At 43.8% G+C, this 19,888-nt stretch overlaps 1 protein-coding gene across 23 annotated transcripts in view; it reads right to left on the reverse strand.

Annotated features, from left to right (window-relative positions):
- The window catches only part of EIF4G3 (eukaryotic translation initiation factor 4 gamma 3), a 77,098-nt gene that overhangs the window by 50,473 nt on the left and 6,737 nt on the right, over positions 1 to 19,888 (reverse strand). For 14 of the 23 annotated variants that reach the window (XR_004427258.1, XM_033159368.1, XM_033159366.1 and 11 more), the window contains exons 2-3: positions 9,212 to 9,287; positions 1,949 to 2,092 (exon numbers count right to left, since the gene is read on the reverse strand). Coding sequence is in view for 3 of the 23 variants with exons in the window: in XM_033159376.1 (XP_033015267.1) it covers positions 1,949 to 2,092; positions 9,212 to 9,287; positions 11,606 to 11,616 (231 nt within the window). In the remaining 20 variants the exon portion in view is untranslated. Of the gene's footprint in view, positions 1 to 1,948; positions 2,093 to 9,211; positions 9,288 to 11,605; positions 11,795 to 19,888 lie in introns of those variants that run through there. The other 9 variants (XM_033159380.1, XM_033159369.1, XM_033159363.1 and 6 more) reach the window with 6 other exon arrangements.

Below are 19,888 nucleotides of genomic sequence, written 5' to 3' on the forward strand. Positions count from 1 at the left end.
AACCCTTTTTACAGAACAAGCTACTATGTGCTTCAGTAAGACAGCCTCTCCGGGGTGGGGAAAACGAAAAAGTGGAGAAATACGATCAGTTATCAGAGACAGGTGACCAAAACATTTTCCTATGATCAGCACGCTATACTCAAGACAACATCCCAGGGCTGAATGTACAAGACTTTATATAATCTTATGCCATGTATCAAAAATGTGAATTACTTTTGGTAAATTTAGGCCTGCGCCCTGGAAAGAAGCAAGAGTGAATATCCTGTTAACAACTGAGAATACGGGCAAAATATTGGTTAACAATTGCCTTAAGGCCCGAGTGGGTGAGCAGTGGATTCCCCCCCCCCCCTTTTTAAGTAGAGGAAGCGGTGGCATTCAAAATTATCTGGACCCATCAGAGAAAGATCTGTAACAAATGAACAAGTGCCTCTTGTTGGCAGACAAAGAATTGCAAGACCTTCTGCGGCGAGGAGGACACCCCTTGCCTTTGTTTAGAATCAAACTAAGAAGACTAGCAGACTCTTGTGTGCAGGGCTGACCTGCAAGACTTGGCCGTGACTTAAGTTCAGGCCAGAAATCTGGAGATGGCGTTACACAATCAGAGGTGCAACTTCTGGAGCAACTTTCTGTGGAAGAACCCACTGTATTCAGGACTCAACTGATAAATTCGTAAGGAATATTTGCAGTTTCTTTTTTTTCTGATGCCTCAGCAGAAGGCCTGGAGGTGGGAAAAGGTCATGGCTTTCATCTCTCTTCTGGAATATTGGGGATTGACACAGGAGTTGGAGGTTGTGGAGATGCAGCTGGGCATGGTAGTTATTTCTGGTGCCCACAACAGTTACTACAGTAGCCACTCCACAACTTTCAGAGCACACTCTTTGTCTTCTTTGGCTAGGCTCTTAACACACAAGACTACACAAAATCCTTTTCTATCAATAAACCTGGCAGCGAGTTTTGAGCTGAACTGATGGGGTGTCATGCCTACTGTCACATGATGCACATGTCAAGTCCACTGGAAAAGGTGCAACAACTTGAGTGACTCATGCACTATCTGGCTGGAGGAAACAGATGCAGAGGGCTCTCTCATGCCTGTATAAAAAAAGCTCAACCTCGCCTCACCCCCAATTCCTCCTTTACTAAGGAACCAAAATGGGGCCCTGCATCACGCTTGAGGGTCTGGAAGTTATCATGGGAATCAAAGCAGCTGATTATGTTCCAAACAGGATTTCAAGCACCAGCTCATCTGTACGAGAACCAAGACTTCGAGTCTCATGCAGGAATCTACAGAAACAAAGAAGGGGCCAATGCCCCCTCCACTTGTATGCTTCTGAAAGCTCCCACACTCTCTGCCTTGGGGCATCATTGCCAAGGAGGCCTTGGTGCTCAGCAGCTTACTGCCTCAAGCTGCCACAGGCCACATTGCCTAGGCATGATGCCCACCCTTAGACAGTGCATCTGCCCTACCTTTGCTAACTACAAATACATTCCTCCTCTCCTTTGCCACGTCATCCCTCGTCTCTTGGAAACGTTTTGAGGAATTAAGTGATTAAAAACAAATCATGGTTTTCAATTATCTAAATTCCTTGTCTATGTGTATTATTTTTACTGTGTCCATTTTCTATTTCAGCACATGCAATGAGTTCTGGTCAGAAAAGAAAAATGTACCTGCCTAAAGGCATGTTATTAAAATCACCGCTACTTAGCAAAAAAAAAAGCGCTTAGTCTGACACGTCCCTGCCAATTTCCGATTGAGGGGGTGGGGGTGGGGAGCGCCCTAAAGGGAACCCCTCTCCTCTTCCCCTATCCTTGGCCAGCAAGAGGAAGAGCAGCTCAAGTGAGAGTAGCATGCAGACCAGAGTTAGCACTGCGCAAAGCCAAGATCTCCCCCACACCCCATAAACTTATAGAAAGGCAACTCAAGACCTGAGAAGCAGGCACCAAACCTTACCTGGGTGAGGCTTGGGGAGGAGGCATGTCCTGGTGGCGTTGCAGCAAGGGATGGGTGCCCCTTGCCTATTTCATGTGCAGAGTAAGGGGAGGGGGCAGGAGGGCCTGGCTGTCTCGCAACCTGCGCGACCTGTGAGGAGATAAACTGTTAGTAAAACCAGAGATTAGTAAAGCTCCCTCCATGGGGGTTCATTTACATGCTGAGGCTACAGACCTGGGGAGGAAAAGGAAGCAATCCATCCTTCGGTTCACAATTAGCTACCACTGGACACACTCACCGTCTCTCTGGCCACCCGTAAAAAAGGACAGGGAGAGCAAGAGGCTGCAGGAGCAGAGCTTCTTCACACGCCTCATCTTGCATCTCAAACTTGAACACAGATGAAGGGTACATCTCCAATGGCAAAAGGACAAGCCTCTCACCTGGTCAACATTGCCTAGCCTTTGAGAAATCTTTAGAGCTTCAGTCACGAGAAGGTGCTTATCTTTCCTTGTAAAACTTCCCATTATTTCCCAATGCATCCCCGTCCTTGGCACATGCTCGGATCACATAAAGCATCCAATGGAAACAGGTGGCTGGGAATTATTTTGGAATTCTTAAATTCCTAGTTGGTCCTGAGAAACACTCAAAGAGGATTCCCCCCCCAAAAAAGATAAATCCTATAGTTTGTAGCCAAAGCTAGTCCTACTCAGAGTAAAGCTAATAAAGTTAATGGACACAAATGATTTAGGTATACACTGAGTGAAACTTAGTTGGATGCAACCCCATAAAATTGTACTGAAGGAGCACTAAACACAACCCCCATTGCAAGTCAAACAGCAGCACTCTGAAGCTGAAAAGTGGGCACAGAAGTCACTCAATGCCTGGCAGAGAAGAAAGACTGAAAGCAGGCCTGAAGGTGGTCTCCTTAGAAGGAAGTCCTAGGACACCTGATGATGCAGGTGAAGAAGCTCATCTTCCAAGAGGGGACAGAGCTGGAAACAGCAGCTCTCCCCATTTGATCTTTCAGTCGCAGACTGGAGGAGCAACTTGGGAAAGGTGCTCCTGGAGAGATCCAGAGCCCAGGCTGTGCAGGGCCTGATTGGTCCAAACAATTGGAACAATTCAATATGAAGACATCAAGTTCTAATATTTTAAATCCCCAAGGAAAGAGATACTAATTTTAAATCACTCAGTTCAACTAACTTTCCCAAATTTTACTTTATTGTTATTATTTACTAGTCTCTGAGTAACTTACAGTATATTTAAAAACACAGGGTTGTCTCCAACAAAGTCCTACCCAGAGTAGACCCACTGAAACTAATGGCCCTAAGTTAGCTGTGCCTATCAATTTCAATAGGTTTACTTTGAGTAGGACTAATATGAGATACAACCCATAAGCATTAAGCAAAACATACTGTACTACCAGCACATTTGCACAGAAACACATGCAATTCATTAAAAAATAATCATAATATATGAACCCACCCTTCCACAGCAGAAACAGAAAGCTTTGGCAGCACGCTAACGGATTTTGCAAATCATGCCATTCCAATCAGTGGCTGTGAACTATCCTTTACCAACCAGATATTTAGGACTACAAATTCCATGTTCCACAGAGAGCTCCAGCATGATACAGTGCTGGATGGGGCACATGAGAGCTTCAGTCCAAAATTTCTAGAGGGCACAATGATGGTGACGGTCACTATAAACCAATTAATGCATGTTGGTTTGCAACTAAATGAAACTTTTAGACTACCTACCTAGCAGCATACATAAAGGAAAACCTTTTGTATCTGCTCAGAGGCAATAAAGTGGGGGGGGGGAGCAATTGCAATAACACTGTGATTTCTGTGTGGTTCTATGTACACAAGCAAAGATACTAAGGGAGAACACTGAAAGGCCACAAACCAGTGGAATGAGATGCCCTGGATTGTGGGCCAAAGTCCCAGAACTGCACACAAGCAAGGCAGGTAATTACGGAACAAAAACTGTTTTTCTCCACAATATTTGGCTGCTAGAGAGTCATAAACACACATGAATTTACTGTAATGACACATTACTTATTGAATCATGCTTATAATGCTTGGCCTGAGAAATCAAAACACCCCGCCATGGAGTTTCCTTTTGCACAGAAAAATGGGCTTTAATTTAGTGTATATGAGAGAGGGTCATGGGCTCCAGTTTTAGATAGATAGATAATAGATAGATAATCTTTATTGTCATTGTCCCCTTGCAGGAACAACAAAATTACTCGGTTGCTCTATCCACTCAGATAAGGCACTCCACATAAATTTAAAATAACTACAAAACACTAATTAAAACAGTACAGTACGATACAATATAACAAGTAAAATGCCTGAGTCCTAAAATTTCCAGGTGGGAAACAGTTGTGAATATTAACCTAAAGCTGAAGCTGAAAGAAAATGTACATGGCGATAGATGTCACCTGATTCAGGATTGCCCTTAACCCATGGGTAGGCAACCTAAGGCCCAGGGGCTGGATGCAGCCCAATCGCCTTCTCAATCTGGTCAGCGGACAATCAGCTTGTTTTTACATGAGTAGAATGTGTCCTTTTATTTAAAATGCATCTCTGGGTTATTTGTGGGGCCTGCCTGGTGTTTTTACATGAGTAGAATGTGTGTTTTTATTTAAAATGCATCTCTGGGTTATTTGTGGGGCATAGGAATTTGTTCATCCCCCCCCCAAAAAAAATATAGTCTGGCCCACCACATGGTCTGAGGGACGGTGGACTAGCCCACGGCTACAAAAGGTTGCTGAGTATTGTCAGAGGAAGTGTAACATAATCATAATGCTTTATTTTATATTTCTGTAGACTGCTCAGAGGTTTTCTTACAATCAGGTAGTATATAAATTCTCTTAAATAAATATCTCTAATGCAAACAAGAATACATAAGCCTATTCCCCATATCCAGATCAATGTGTCATCTTGTCTGGATTCAGTTGCTGCTTTGAACACTGAAAACCTGTTCAAAACACTGCTGTAAATTTATGTTATATTTTTCATAGCAGAATGCAAGTGCAGTAAACAAGTTGTTCTCTTATTCAGTTAAATTATTCAGTTAAATTAAGTGGCTAATTAAGGAACTTGTGCCTGTGTTTCTGTAATACAGAACCTTACCTTGAGCCCCCTGCCCCCCACTGGAAATGTACTTGAAATTACTTCCACAATAAATACAAGATCGGATACATCAAAGTACCAGGAAGAAGGCATTATCCTGACTGCCACCCTTCATTACTTAACCGATCTCTCGCTTGGATCTCTCTCTTTCAGCATTTTCTCTTGGGGAAAAACTCCACCCACCTGTACCAACACCAGCTTCTACCCAAAAGGAGAAGCAGAATTGATACAAATCCAACAAGGACAGAAAAACACTGCTGAGGCTTTTGCAAATGCCACTTTTATGAGTTAACGCTGCACCATTTGCCAGTAAAAACAGGCTTTTCTCCACTGGGAGAAGGCTGCAAATCTGTAAATGGGATCTTAACTTTGCAGCTTTGCAGGGACAAAGCAAGACTGGGCTGCTTTTCCTGCCAGCCGGCCCTTTGTGATCTGACAAAATGGCTGTCTGTGTGGGAAGTCGATGCAGACTGGGCCGGAGGAATAGTGCGGCGTGTCTGTCACTCTTGATTCCATCACAAAAGTGTGAGAGAGTCTTCACCTTAGGGATGCTTCTGCATTGTACCCTGAAAACCTATTTCAACAGCCCTTTAAACACCCAAACCACCTAAGATTAGAAAAAACAACAGCTGAGAGGGGAAAGCAATAAGCCCCACAAGAGAGAGGCCCTCCAGTCTCAAGAACCCAGCAGGAAGCAGGAATTACCAATAGTTCTATTTCCCCAATGCTTAGGTTCCACAGGAGCAACGGCTGGAAATGGTCCCAGGAGCTTCTGTCTGTGTCTGTTTCTATGCTGACAATACCTAGGAGAGCAAGAAAAAGGACACAAATCCCAAGACCCCCGTGGAGCTCAAACTAAGGAGCTAAAGGAGGCCCCAAAAAGATACCCAGCCTTTGGGCTGCATCACCCAATCTCCTGAGGTAGTGCTGGGTGTTCCCTTCAGAGTCATAGAACTGCACAGAACTGACTGGCTACCAATTCATAAAAACCGAAAGTGCTTTTTGTTGGGAAAGGAACGCTGCTGCTCCACAAGCAGAAGCACTGGCAAAGGTGCACTTTGGGGAGAAATCATAATGGGGAGAGATTCCCTTCCTTTTGCTTATTTCAGCTGTGTCAAGGTAGCTGATCAGAAACAAGGAGACCCAAGACAGGAGGCAGAAACTCTTCAAGAGACACTTCAAACAATGTCAATTAACACATCTGCTTCAGAGGCTGCATTGCCGGATTCCTTTTGAAGAGAGGTAAAGAAACGCTAAATGTTAGCACCTAACTTATGTGCCTCTTTGATCAGAAATTATGCACATTTTGCAGGTATGAAGAAAAACCTAGAATCCAGCCAGCATACAAACTGGCCCTTGCTTTTAGAGCACAGCACTGCAGTTCAGTAGCAGCAGCAGGAAAGGTCCCCTCTGTTCTGCTTTATGAAGTGGCAAGAGCTGCTAGGATCACAAGAGACCCAAGTTTTCGAGAGGATGCTGGAGATTATTGCTGTGCCTTTGTTTAAATCACACCCATCTCTTAACAAGGGGCTGGAAATCCTTTGGCTCAGATCTTCAGAGCTCTACAAGTCAGCCGCCTTTACCAGTTACCTTCTACAGCAGGTGTGGGGAAATTCTCTGCATCTGCTCAGGGAATAGGTAGGCTGGGCTGGGAGCTGGCAATGGGCGGGCCTACATTCAAAGTGGGCAGGACTAAAACAGCATTGTTCAACACAGTTGCTATTCTCATCACATTTTTATTTATGGTATACATTATTTATATAATTGACTTTTCTTTTTTGTTGTAATTGTATTTTGACTGACCTGTACTTTTACTTTAAAAAAAATGGAGGCAAAACTGAAATCTAAATACAACAAACACTGTAGTATTCTGGTGAGGGGGAACCCACCATTCTATGAATATATCTGTCTTTATGATTTGCAAAAGCTATCTACACTTCTCAGGCCAATAATTATAAATGATACAATGTCAATGGTTGCCTTGATCACTGGCCTCAGCCCTGTATACCTGAAGGAGTATCTTCACTCCCATTGTTCAGCCCAGACAGAGGTCCAGCTCCAAGGATCTTCTGGCAGTTCCCTCACTGAGAGAAGTGGAGCTACAGGGAAGCAGGCAGAGAGCCTTCTTGGTAGTGGCACCCTCCCATCAGATGTCAAGGAGATGAGTAACTATATAACCTTTAGAAGACACCTGAAGGCAGCCATGTATAGGGAAGCCTTTTAAAGTGTAATGTTTTATTATGTTTTTATATATGATGGAAGCCACCCAGAGTGGGTGGGGCAGCCCAGTCACATGGGTGGAGTACAAATAATTACAATAATAATTACAATAAATAATTACTACTACTACTACTATGGGCTTGTCATGGGACCCACAGATTGACAAGCTGTCAAAGACACCAGAATCCAAGTGATATATTTTGCCAGGATTGTTCAAGGTGCCTGTATGGGTGATTGTGTACTGTATTCGTAAACTGCACCCTCCAATTACCAGAGCTCTGGCATGTGTTCAGCTCTCAAATTATGAATATTTATCATTCTACCAACCAAAAGTTTGGCCAAACTGCAGGAGGCAGTGAAAGATAGGCGTGCCTGGTGCGCTCTGGTCCATGGGGTCACGAAGAGTCGGACACGACTGAACGACTGAACAACAACAACCAACCAAAAAGGAGGGAATTTACTTTCCATCTCACAGTGGAAAAAACAATGGCCCCCAGTAACTAACACCCCACACTCTGGGTATTTGTAACACATGCATATTTTCTCAGAACTAAGTTCCACTCTTGTCAATGGATTTACTTCCAAAAAGGTAAAACAAATGATTTGCACCCCTTAAGAGTTGTAATCAACTAAGTCCTACTCTGAGTAAACCCACTGAACCTAAGTTAGGGTCTCCTCTGGGTAGGACTACTGTTGGATAAAACTCTTAGCTTTCAAGTTAATGCTCTTACTTAGTATCCTTGTACATACGCAGTCCTTGAGAAATATGCCTACCAAAGACTTCTACTTAATCTATTTCTACTTAATCTATTTCTGTATTTTTTCTAAAATGCAATTTTGCCAATGCACAAGGATGCAACACAGGTCACATTCACACCATCCATTTAAAGCACATGGCCTCTCCAAAGAAACATGGGAACTGTAGTTTACCCCCAGAGCTACAATTCCCAGCACCCTTAAACTATAATTCCCAGGATTCCTCAGGAGAAGCCATGTGCTTTAAATGCATGGTGTGAATGTGACCTCTGTAATGAAAAAATAAACAGTGTTGGTGGCCATCTGGGCTAGTTCATTAGCAGTGGGTCTCACTGCCTTGATGCTCATATTGTGCCTTTAAAAAATGCAGCATTTTCCTCACAGCTCAGCAACAGCCACACAGCCAAATAGACCGGCTTCCTGACCCACATCTTTGGCATAAACCTGGAGTGGCTGGATCAGCTAATCCTTCCTAATCTCTTTTCTGGAGGAGTCACTTCACTGTGGGTTACCTGTTCAGAAGCCAGGCACAGAAGACACCTCTTGGGCATCCACCCATTATGGGCACAGAAAGGCAAGCGCGCACACACACAGAACCCACAAGACACCATTTGAGGAGCAGCCTTTAACTGACCTCCAGTACTAGAACGATTTGGCACCACAGTCAATATGTGGCAGCCTCTTTCATTCTTGCCTTCCGTAAGAACTCATTCCTATTTTAGTGTAACTCCAGCAACTATGTTAAAGAGCATCCAAAATACTATAAGAACTTTTGCAGCTTATATCGAGGAGTTGTGATTGCACTGCAAACATGTTATCTGAATCAGGTCTCACCTGCCAAAAATACTGGGCAGAAGAGGCCTGAATGAGGGCATCTTCCTAAACCAGCAGTTTCTGTTGAGAAAGTTCAACTCTGAATTATCCATTTGCTTATTTTGAATTAAACAAGTGGTTTTTAAAACAGAGCTGCTTTTCTAAATGAAGATTACACACTTGAGTCCCACGATTGTTCTGTGGCTGGAGGCAGCTAAACTTTCCACACAGCCCCACAAAGCTCTAAGAGCTCATACCCAGTTGATTAGCTGCAGGAGGAATAGCAGTGTTACTTAAGCAAACCACAACTACACAGGAACCAAAGAACTTGGCAAAGCTGCTGGGGAATACTTACAGTGCTGTACACAGCTGAGACGGTTGGAGTGAAGATTCGATCCTCCAGGGGCTGCTGCACAGGTCCCCGGGGGATTCTGTAAAGCAGCAAATCAAGGAAAACACAAAAGGCTAGAGGAAAGTGTGTTTGGCAGGAAAGAAACATGTGAAATCCTTTGCCCATACTAGCATAAAAACAAAAGTTTTTACCAACAGCAGAAACCACAATGAAAAGGGGCTCACATTCAACACTGCAGCTGAAATAATTTCTATGGCTGAAAACTAGCTTCCCAGAAGATGTGACCAGATACAGTAAAACAAAATCAATAGACCCGAGTACTGTACATGAGAGATCTAAGCTGAGAGTTGGAACAGACGACCCTATTTTTATTTTCAATATAAAATGGCCACCCTCTTTCAGTCACCCAGGAAAACAGCTCATCAGCAGCAGATCTGTCTGACGGAGGCCAGGCCTGAGTCTCCAACAATGCAGGAAGAAAGAGAGAGAGAGTGCATTTATGTCACTGGTATTTCACTCTATTAATCCTTTTCCCTACTTAAAAGCAGTTCTGGGAACTAGAATTCACTTCTTAACAGGCTGACAATTTTGTTCCTTAAAGGAAAACTGCCTTTGATCGGCTCCCCTAAACTTGCAATTAAAAAGGCCATAATAATCCAGAATATCCACACTGTAAATAAAGGTGTAGCAAAAAAGGTTTTTTTCTAATGCCACAGAAAGATAACAATAAAAGGTTTGGTAAAATAAAATATATGTGATTCAACAATTAGAATCCTCTGCAACAGGATTAAGCTCTCTCATAAACTACTAGTTTCCTTCTTAAAGCAGTGTGGTCACTTGCTAAGAGGTTCAGAGGATGAATTTCCGCCAGCTTATAAAGAACTTCCTATCAACACAAGGAGGCTCCCACACTCATTATGGAGAGAAGAATGGTCAGGCAAGAGAGGAAGGAAAAAGCGTGTTGTCCCTAAAATTGCCTCAACTTAATCTGAGCTCCAATTAAAAACCAAAAAACAAGCAGTGTTTCTCTCTAGAACAGTATGCTTCCATCAAAGTGTGGTTCAAGTGCTGGAGATCCAGGGCAGTAAACACCAAATTGCAGATTATCATTCTTTCGAAAAGCACCAAAAGATATATTCCTACCCAAATGCAAGCAGCTAAACCACTCTCCCATAAGGTGCCTGTCCTGTCCTGTTGCTTCTGTGTCTATTCTCCCTTAAATTTTATCAAACCACAAAACTAGAACCTATCCAAGGCATTTGAAAATCCCTGACAACAGCAGCAGTTGACCTCACACAACTGGAACTGGGACCTTTGCACTCAGCTGAGAGACCATGCTGGTTTCTACATGCCATCCCCAGGAAAAAGAATATGACAAGAAGGAACTCTGTGGCTTGGAGCTTACAGAGGTGGTGGTAGCTGTACGAACAGACTGCTACAGTGAAGAGAAACCACACTTACAACCCTTCTAGAAATAGTTAACAAGTGCGGAGTAGAGTTTACCAGATTGTAAAGAACACATCCTGAAGGGTGAAAGCATGGGAGACAATTGCTCACCCTGGTTGCCCATGAACATTCCTGCCACAGCAAACAAACAAACCTTCATGTTGGAAAACCACAGGACTTGCTGACTTATGTGGCAATGGACTGAGCTCTGCAAACCTTGTGGGGCTCCCCTCCCACCTCCTGGCATGAGATAATGTCAGGCCCTCATCATTCCAAAACTATGAACACGCAACATTTCCACAAAAGCTCCACTGCAATTCGAACCTCACCTGGAAAGGGGCCAGAACTTCCCTTCTGCCACCGCCCCTCCTGCATGCTGGCTTGGACTAATAAAATACACCCCTGAGATCTTGACGGCAAGCCAAAATCTGCTCTGGCTTGTTTACACAGCTGCATGCCCCTTCCAGCGCCACAGGGCAACCGACAAGAGTGGGGCAGAAGCGTCACCTAGCCATGGCTACTTTGCAGGAGCCCAGCCAACGGAACCCTTCCAAACTCTGCTTGGACATGGGCCTCTACCAGTTTGTGGACAGGAGTCACAAGAAGCTTTAGGCAGCAACGTCTGTTACCAAGGTGGAGCACTGAGATGCCACCCACACGGAAGGAGGGCAATGTGGCCATTTTTCAGCACAAAACACCTCCCAGCTCTGTTGGGATAGCAACAGCAGTGCCACCCCTTTGTCTCTCCAATTTAGATATCTGAAGTTGCCAAAGAATGTGGAGCCTTAACCCTACACAGTCCAAAATTTAAAGACAAAGCAGGATATAATAATCAAAGAGAAGCAGAGTGAGCACAACCATACGGCAGCCTTTCTGAACCAGTTGCCTTTCAGCCATTTTAATAAGACCATGCCCATCAGCCCCAGACAGCAAAGATTGAAGCCAACTCACCTCATACACATTGCACTGGCGACCTTCAGGCTGTGAGTTTGGAAGAAATCTGAGAACAGAATCCCAGGCTCACCTCATGAGGTTCTCAAATACAATCCCACACAATGGTGAGTTGGATTAGAAAGTTCCATGCCGGTCCCTGGTAAGGGAGTCCCTTTCTGACCGAGCGACCAGTTGACCGGCTGCCTTCTGATCATCAAGAAACAGTAACTGGAGCCGACAAACAAGGCACATGCCTTAAAAATAAGGAGCCTACCATGTGACGTATCACATCACAAAAAGCAGGGCAGTGACAGAGCAGAGCACATGTCCTCTGTATTTTGAAATCCAAGTTACATGATCCTCGCTTAATGTACACTATTTATTAGGAAGTCAAGAAATGGGCTGAACAAAACAGCCTCTTTCCCCTGCGGCCAAGCACTGCTCCTGTTTCGTATTCCCCTTGCATGAACTTGCATTACACCCACATACAAAGCAGCCTCGGCACTGACCAGCTTCCTTCTTTCTCTGCTCCTTGGAGCAATTTCCAGGCTACAAACACTGGCAAGGTTAATAATCAAAGTCGTTCCAACTATGAAGACAAATAACCCACAGTTAAACTTTTTTATTTAAGGCAGGGAGCACCTTCACTGAGAAATACAGAATACATTTAGCAAACTGTCAAAGAAAGTGGAGCTCAGATACCTGTTACAATGCAGCAGCAGCTGGAGCTGTTTTTCTAGAGGTTCAGGACCCAGCAGGCCGACAACCAAAGGGAGGTGGGGGGGGGGAGGCGGTAGGCTAGCTACATAGACTCCTGTTGTCAGGTGACCATCCCTGATCTGACCAGGCAGCACAGACTCAAGCGCCTACAATCACCTACTTGGCTGCAGGTCTTTACAAACATTTCAGCAGCGCCATGAGATGTAGCGGCGGGACCAGAAAAAGGGGGTGGCAAAGCACTGTCTGGGGGTGTGGGAAGCATGTGGAAAGTGTCTTTCTAGCAACAAGGAGGGGGCAAGCTACCCGTCTTCTTCCTCACTGGTGCCACATATGACAGGATGAACCCACAGAAAAGTGGTTCTCAAAGAGCTATTACAATGTGTGAAGGGCACCTCAGGATACTGCAAAAGCAATATGCCCTTTTTAAGGGATTTTAATACATTATCACAAAAGCAGCTTCTAAAACTGGGGTTCATAGTCCAGCAATTGCTGGAGCATACCAGACAGACATACAAGGCAGGCTTAAGCAGTATGCGGACCGAGAACTCCCAGAAGTGCAAGCTGGATTTTGAAGGGGCAGAGGAACCAGAGACCAAATTGCAAACATACGCTGGATTATGGAGAAAGCTAGAGAGTTCCAGAAAAACATCTACTTCTGCTTCATTGACTACGCAAAAGCATTTGACTGTGTCGACCACAGCAAACTATGGCAAGTTCTTAAAGAAATGGGAGTGCCTGATCACCTCATCTGTATCCTGAGAAATCTCTACGTGGGACAAAAAGCTACAATTAGAACTGGATATGGAATAACTGATTGGTTCAAAATTGGGAAAGGAGTACGACAAGGCTGTATATTGTCTCCCTGCTTATTTAACTTATATGCAGAATCATCATGTAAAAGGCTGGACTGGATGAATCTTAAGCCGAAATTAAGATTGCTGGAAGAAATATCAACAACCTCAGATAAGCTGATGACACAACCTTGATGGTAGAAAGTGAGGAGGAATTAAAGAACCTTTTAATGAGGGTGAAAGAGGACAGTGCAAAAATATGGTCTGAAACTCAACATCAAAAAAACTAAGATCATGGCCACTGGTCCCATCACCTCCTGGCAAATAGAAGGGGAAGAAATGGAGGCAGTGAGAGATTTTACTTTCTTGGGTTCCATGATCACTGCAGATGGTGACAGCAGTAACGAAATTAAAAGCCGCCTGCTTCTTTTTTTCTTGAAAATATTTTTTATTATATTTTCCAATTAACCAAATTAACCAAAAGCTGCCTGCTTCTTGGGAGAAAAGCAATGACAAACCTAGACAGCATCTTAAAAAGCAGAGACATCACCTTGCCGACAAAGCTCTGTATAGTTAAAGCCATGGTTTTCCCAGTAGTAATGTACGGAGGAAGTGAGAGCTGGACCATAAAGAAGGCTGATCGCCGAAGAATTGATGCTTTTGAATTATGGTGCTGGAGGAGACTCTTGAGAGTCCCATGGGCTGCAAGAAGATCAAACCTATCCATTCTGAAGGGAATCAGCCCTGAGTGCTCATTGGAAGAACAGATCCTGAAGCTGAGGCTCCAATACTTTGGCCACCTCATGAAAAGAGAAGACTCCCTGGAAAAGACCCTGATATTGGGAAAGATGGAGGGCACAAGGAGAAGGGGACGACACAGGACGAGATGGTTGGACAGTGTTCTTGAAGCTACCAATAAGAGTCTGACCAAACTGCAGGAGGCAGTGGAAGACAGGAGTGCCTTGCGTGCTCTGGTCCATGGGGTCACGAAGAGTCAGACATGACTGAACGACTGAAGAACAACAACCAGACAGAGGGTTGGGTAAACATTTTAGTCAGTGCAGGAAGGAGGACTTCCAGCTTCCCACTAGCAACCGTTCACCTCACACTAGAAAATATTGGGGCTTACCTACATTAAATATCAGAATTTAAAAAACCTGAGAATATAAACAAATATGTTAAAACACCAGAGAAGGAACGGATGATGCAAACCCTCTTAAATTAAAATAGTTTTAACCAGGCACCAGAAACTCAGCAGGGACAGTGGCTGCCTTGACTTCTATTGGGAGGGATTTACACCAAGCTCAGCCCACAATACTGAAGAGATGGCTTCTTGCTGTCATGAGTCATGCTTCTGGTCCATGAGGGACCACTAACAGCATTCTTCCAGATGATCTCAGTGAACCAACCTGGGGTGTGTAGGGCAAGGCAGTCCTTAAGGTATTGTGGGCCTAAGTTGTCCAGGGCTTTATATACTAGAACCAGAACCTCGAACCTGGCCCAGCTACACTTTCAAACAGCACCTCCCCTACACTGATCCGATGTTACCGGTACTTCAGATGACACCTGGGAGAAACCTATTTTGTCAAAGTTTTAGAGAGTTCCTGCTTAAAACAGGCACACACCTGCTTAACAAGGCTTGCCATGCCCGGAATACCACGCTAAATTCACTTCCTGGATTGTGCACAAGAGATTTCATTTCTATACCAGGGAATTCAAAAAGAGATGGCACTTTGCAGAAAGTGGACTCTTTCACATAGCAATCATTTCTAGTCATTAAATACCTGCCAGCCATAAAAGATTAAACTACATTCTAGTACTGTTTATTAATTAGATGCAAAGAAAATTAATTATTCAACTGATGGATGGTATCATCATTCATTCCCCTGCATTCTTCCACAGGAATGTAACAGCCTGGTAGATCAGGCCAGCGAATGATCAAGCATCCTGTCCCCTACCAGATACTGCAATGGGAAGCCTGCAAGCAAGACCAGAACACAACAGCAACACTCTCCCCACTTGAGATTCCCAGCAAATGGTAATCAGAGAAATGCTGCCTCCAAGAGTAGAGGTAAAGCATACCCATTAGGGCTAGTTGCTGACTCACCAGCAATCTGTTACTTGAGGACAAAGAGGAGAGGGACAGTAGCAAAAAATGGCAAGCTGCACACATGAGAACTCAACACACACACACACACACAAAATTTAAAAATTGTGTTGCTATTTAGCAATCCAAACTAGTATAATCAGAGTGCCATGCCACCTTGGCTACACCACCCTAGTACTGCAAAAGCCTACAAGGAGCAGACCTATCAGAATGACTCAGAAGATCCTAGCACTGCTTGTGGAGATATTTGCCATTCAAGTCTGGCAGACTGGAGGCTTGTGATACGAAGGCTCAAAGGAGTGTCACTCCTCAGCTACCATAAAGCCCTGGGATGGGTTGGGTTTTAAACCCACAAAAATTAAAATGACAGCTTTTCAAGCCCACACGAAAATAGTAGAAGGGCAAGAACTCAGGCCACAGAAGTAAAATAATAACAGGTACTGGATAGTGGTTCTAATGATAAAAATGTTTCAAATAGTCTCTTCTGTAGATGTTTATACGTCAGATGAAGTATATACACCAGAACAGGGCCCTGTTTCGAAAATTCTTCTTCAGCAGATTAAGTCTTAGAGTCAAGAACTCTAACTTCTTTAGCTTTTCAAGCCCATCATCCATTGCGAAAGGGCAGGTGCACATTGTCCAGTGGAAGTCACTTAAACCAGCAAGCACCTTGCCTCCATGGTTTACTACTGATCAGGGCAGAGACCTGGTTATAGCGAGAGCAGCCAAATACTGTATCTGTTCAGGAGCACCGTTTCCTCTCCAGAAGGATGCAGAAATATGAATAGAATATACCCCTGACTCTTGCTACAACTGTGCAACATTCATTAACAATCAGAGGAGGGAGCAGGGAAGGGAAACTTGGGAGCATTAACAAAAGCTTAGGGCCTGAAAGAACTCTTTGTCTCCCTGGTCAATGCCAGTCTTTTGAATGGCAGAGCACAGAGCAGAAAGAGAATGAGGGAGGAAGGGAGGGGAGGCAGGGAGGGAGACCTACTGGGCCAGCTCTTCAGGGGACATCTCCTCAGCTGCCAGGCAGAAAAGGACTCTTGCATGAGCATCACACGGCCTCCCAAGCAGCCAGAAACGCAGGCATTGTCCACTCACAAGCACAGCTTGATAGAACCAACACATTTTGCTCTTGTTCCGCTAAGGAGCTCGCATTCCAGGAACGGAACACCCTATCCTGCATCGAGCCACAAAGTGAAAGGTAAGGAAAGCAAGTGACAGGAAATGTACAATCCTGACCTTTTCTTCATAACCTGGGAACATTTTCTTAATCTCCTTCTGGAGAGATTTGTTAAAATACATAATGCAAGACCCCAAGAGTTAAGCGCAATTTAGAAGCAAATTGTGGTGTTAACAGAGACTGAGTCTGACCAGAATACTTTAAACAACAAAACATTGAGATCGCAGAGTGTCACCACATAAACCCAGTCCTTCTAGCTCAAAGAAATAGCTTCAAAATAATGTCAAAAGGCAACGTGGAAGTCTAGTTTCTTCTGATTAGCATTCACGCCCAAGGGTACCATTTAAAAAACCAGGTTCCTGCAATTATTTGACTGCATTCCAGAGGCTCTGTTCACAGCCAAGAGAGGCTTAACCCCAGGCCATCGTAACAGCTTAAGGTTATGAATTCACCCCACAATTTCTCTTCATGACCTCACCACTAACACCTTCAGTTAAGAATGATAATGAAACCTAAAATAATAAGTCCTGGGTCTTAAAATAAAGGAGCATGCTAGGCAAAGCCAGTTATGAATGTGACTGCAGTTTATTTCAAGGCACAGCCTTGTGTCTTCAACAGCAGTTGTAAACATCTATTGGCCACATCTAGACTTCATGCCAAGCTATAGTTTAGTGACCTCCAGGTTCACATGTTCCACTGCTGCTCCTTGTCCAACATGGTTTTCCCTTCCACTTTTGCTTATGAACTGATGTTGCTCTACACAGAAAAGCAAACTCGACTTCATGTTAACTATGATTTGTTTCAAGCATGCCTCCTCTTGGCCACACAGGGGTGGGAAGAGGAATGGGGAGCATGTAAGCCTGATGCTCACTCTGGCTCATTCACATGCTCTTGCAACCAGTGTTAGAAACTGAGATATGAAAGGTGGAGCTAAATGGAACCTTAAACCTAGGTTATGGGTGCAACAACGGAATGTTTTTTTTTATAAAAAAAAAACAATACAAAGCTGAAAATGAATGAACTGAAGCTAAAATATTATGTTCATTTTTCACATGGTGTAGTCCTTCCCCTGCCCACCCCGCTAATATTCTTAAGAGGGTCTTTCTCCAGTCTTCAGAGAATAGCTGGAAGTGGGGGGGGGGGGCAGAAAAAAGGTCCTCCTTTCCTTCCACCCTGCAGTTTTAATCTGCAATCTTAGGCGCAGTATTGCGCCCAGAGTTCAGAAACTGCTCACGCTAATGAAATTCCTTGTCGCAAAATGTGCCTAGAACAATGTGAGTTTTGAACACTGCTTCCAACTTGTAGCTGTCCAGGTGTTCTTGAACTTCAGCTTCCATCATCCCTTATTATTGGCATGCTGACCAGAGTCGCAGTACAATACCTGGAGGGTGGTGGACTTAGTATGACTCTCAAACATGACCACTGTGCCAGGTTCTAAAGGTAACTTTTTGAAGTTCTTCAGTATTTTTAGCATTATTTATTAGAGTTGTTACCCTCTAATGAGGTTTCATGACAAGTCCCAACCTATTAAAAAATACAACATTAAAAGAAGTTTAGAACAAATTAGTCACAGGAATATGTTCTTGAAAATCTCTCTCTCTCTGGTGTCAAAGGCCAGAGTAAAGAGGTGTATCTTCACACATGACAAAAACTACATAATGAAGGAACCAGGCATACCTTGATGGGGAGGGAATTCCATAGCTTAGAGGATGCCACAGAGAATGTGTTCTCTTGGGTTGCTACACCCAAAATGGATGTGGATGGGGGAACTACAAAGAAAGTCCCCTCTGCTGATCTTAACACTTGGGAGGGTGAATGCAGAGAATGCATCAGAGCCAAAACTAAGGCATGAAGTAGTAACTGTGAGATCTGTTGGTTGTGGTTGTTAGACATGCTCTTGGTTGATCAATGCCTCACACCAAAGGCTTGCATCAAGCTGGACTGTATGTTATTTGGGTAAACACAGCCTTCCAATCAATGCTTTCCAACGAACTCATTTTCTCATTTTGCAAACCATACTCAAGTTTTGTATCTTGCTGCTTCTGTACTCCTCAGAGCAGAAAATGGAATTCCAAAAAACTCTCATTTTCTACCAATAAAATAAAATAAAAAGTAAAGCTGAGCACAAGGGAAGGATGTTCTTTTTAGATGCAAATCCAGTCTCCTAGCCATCGTACTGCCGATACTACCCTAACCCTAAGATTCAGATTACAGTTTAAATCCCACTTTGCCCATTAGAAATTCACCGGCCACTAGGCACATTTTACAACTCTTGTGGGTCCAATTGCAACCACGTGGAGATCTCTGGACACCAGGTTGGCAACTGACATCTCCATCTGGCTTACCTCTCCAGCATCTTAAGCAGGTAAGCAGAAGAGCTTATTTACTGCATTTATATCCCATCCTTTTCTCCAGTAAGCACATGGTTCACTCCCACCACACCCCCATTAATCCCTACAATGACCCTATGAGGTAGGTTAAGAGGCTGTGACTGGCCCAAGGTCATCCAGTGAGCTTCATGACTGAGTGGGGATTTGAACCCTGATCTCCCATGCCCTAGTTCGACACTCTAACTCAGGGGGCCCCAAACTAAGGCCCAGGGGCCAGATGCGGCCCAATCGCCTTCTAAATCCGGCTTGCAGACGCTCCGGGAATCAGCGTGTTTTTACATGAGTAGAATGTGTCCTTTTATTTAAAATGCATCTCTGGGTTATTTGTGGGGCCTGCCTGGTGTTTTTACATGAGTAGAATGTGTGCTTTTATTTAAAATACATCTCTGGGTTATTTGTGGGGCATAGGAATTCGTTCATTATTTTTTTTCAAAATATAGTCCAGCCCCCCACAAGGTCTGAGGGACAGTGGACTGCCCCCTGCTGAAAAAGTCTGCTGACCCCTGCTCTAACTGCTACACCACACTGGCCTCCTAGAGTACTTCTGCTATTGGGCAGGTAGGTAAACAAATATGGGGAAAGCAAAATGTCACTAAGAGAAGGATCTGAACAATTTTCCTTGAAGCTTGAATTTTATTCCGGATTGTTTTATATGCTGTTTTAATGTGTTGTAAACTGCTTTGAGGTTTTTTTCTTTAAAATATAAAGCGGTATAGAAATGAAATGAGTAACAACAACAAATATAAAAATAAGCACCACTAGGGGGAAAATGGCGCCTAGACATTCCGTTGTGGCAACCGCAACCTAGAGTTAAGGCGCCATTTGCCAATTAGCTTATATATCTGAGTTTCTAACACTGGTACAGGAAATTATTGTACATTATAGTAATTGTCCAACTGTAGAAACTGCTTTTAGTTTGCATCGGTCTCTTTTGTATTTCATCTTGTTTTATCTTACTTTACACTGCTTTGGTAGCATATGGCTGTGAATTTTTTTTTTATAAATCTAAATAGCAGCAGTAGTAATGAGAAAAAATGTCAGAAGAGGGTAAGATTGTGCTCAAAATGCACCTCAGATATTTAGTGCTACAGCGACAGAGGCCTT

Source organism: Lacerta agilis, chromosome 8 (genome assembly GCF_009819535.1).
Source record: "Lacerta agilis isolate rLacAgi1 chromosome 8, rLacAgi1.pri, whole genome shotgun sequence".
Classification (NCBI taxonomy): Eukaryota; Metazoa; Chordata; class Lepidosauria; order Squamata; family Lacertidae; genus Lacerta; species Lacerta agilis.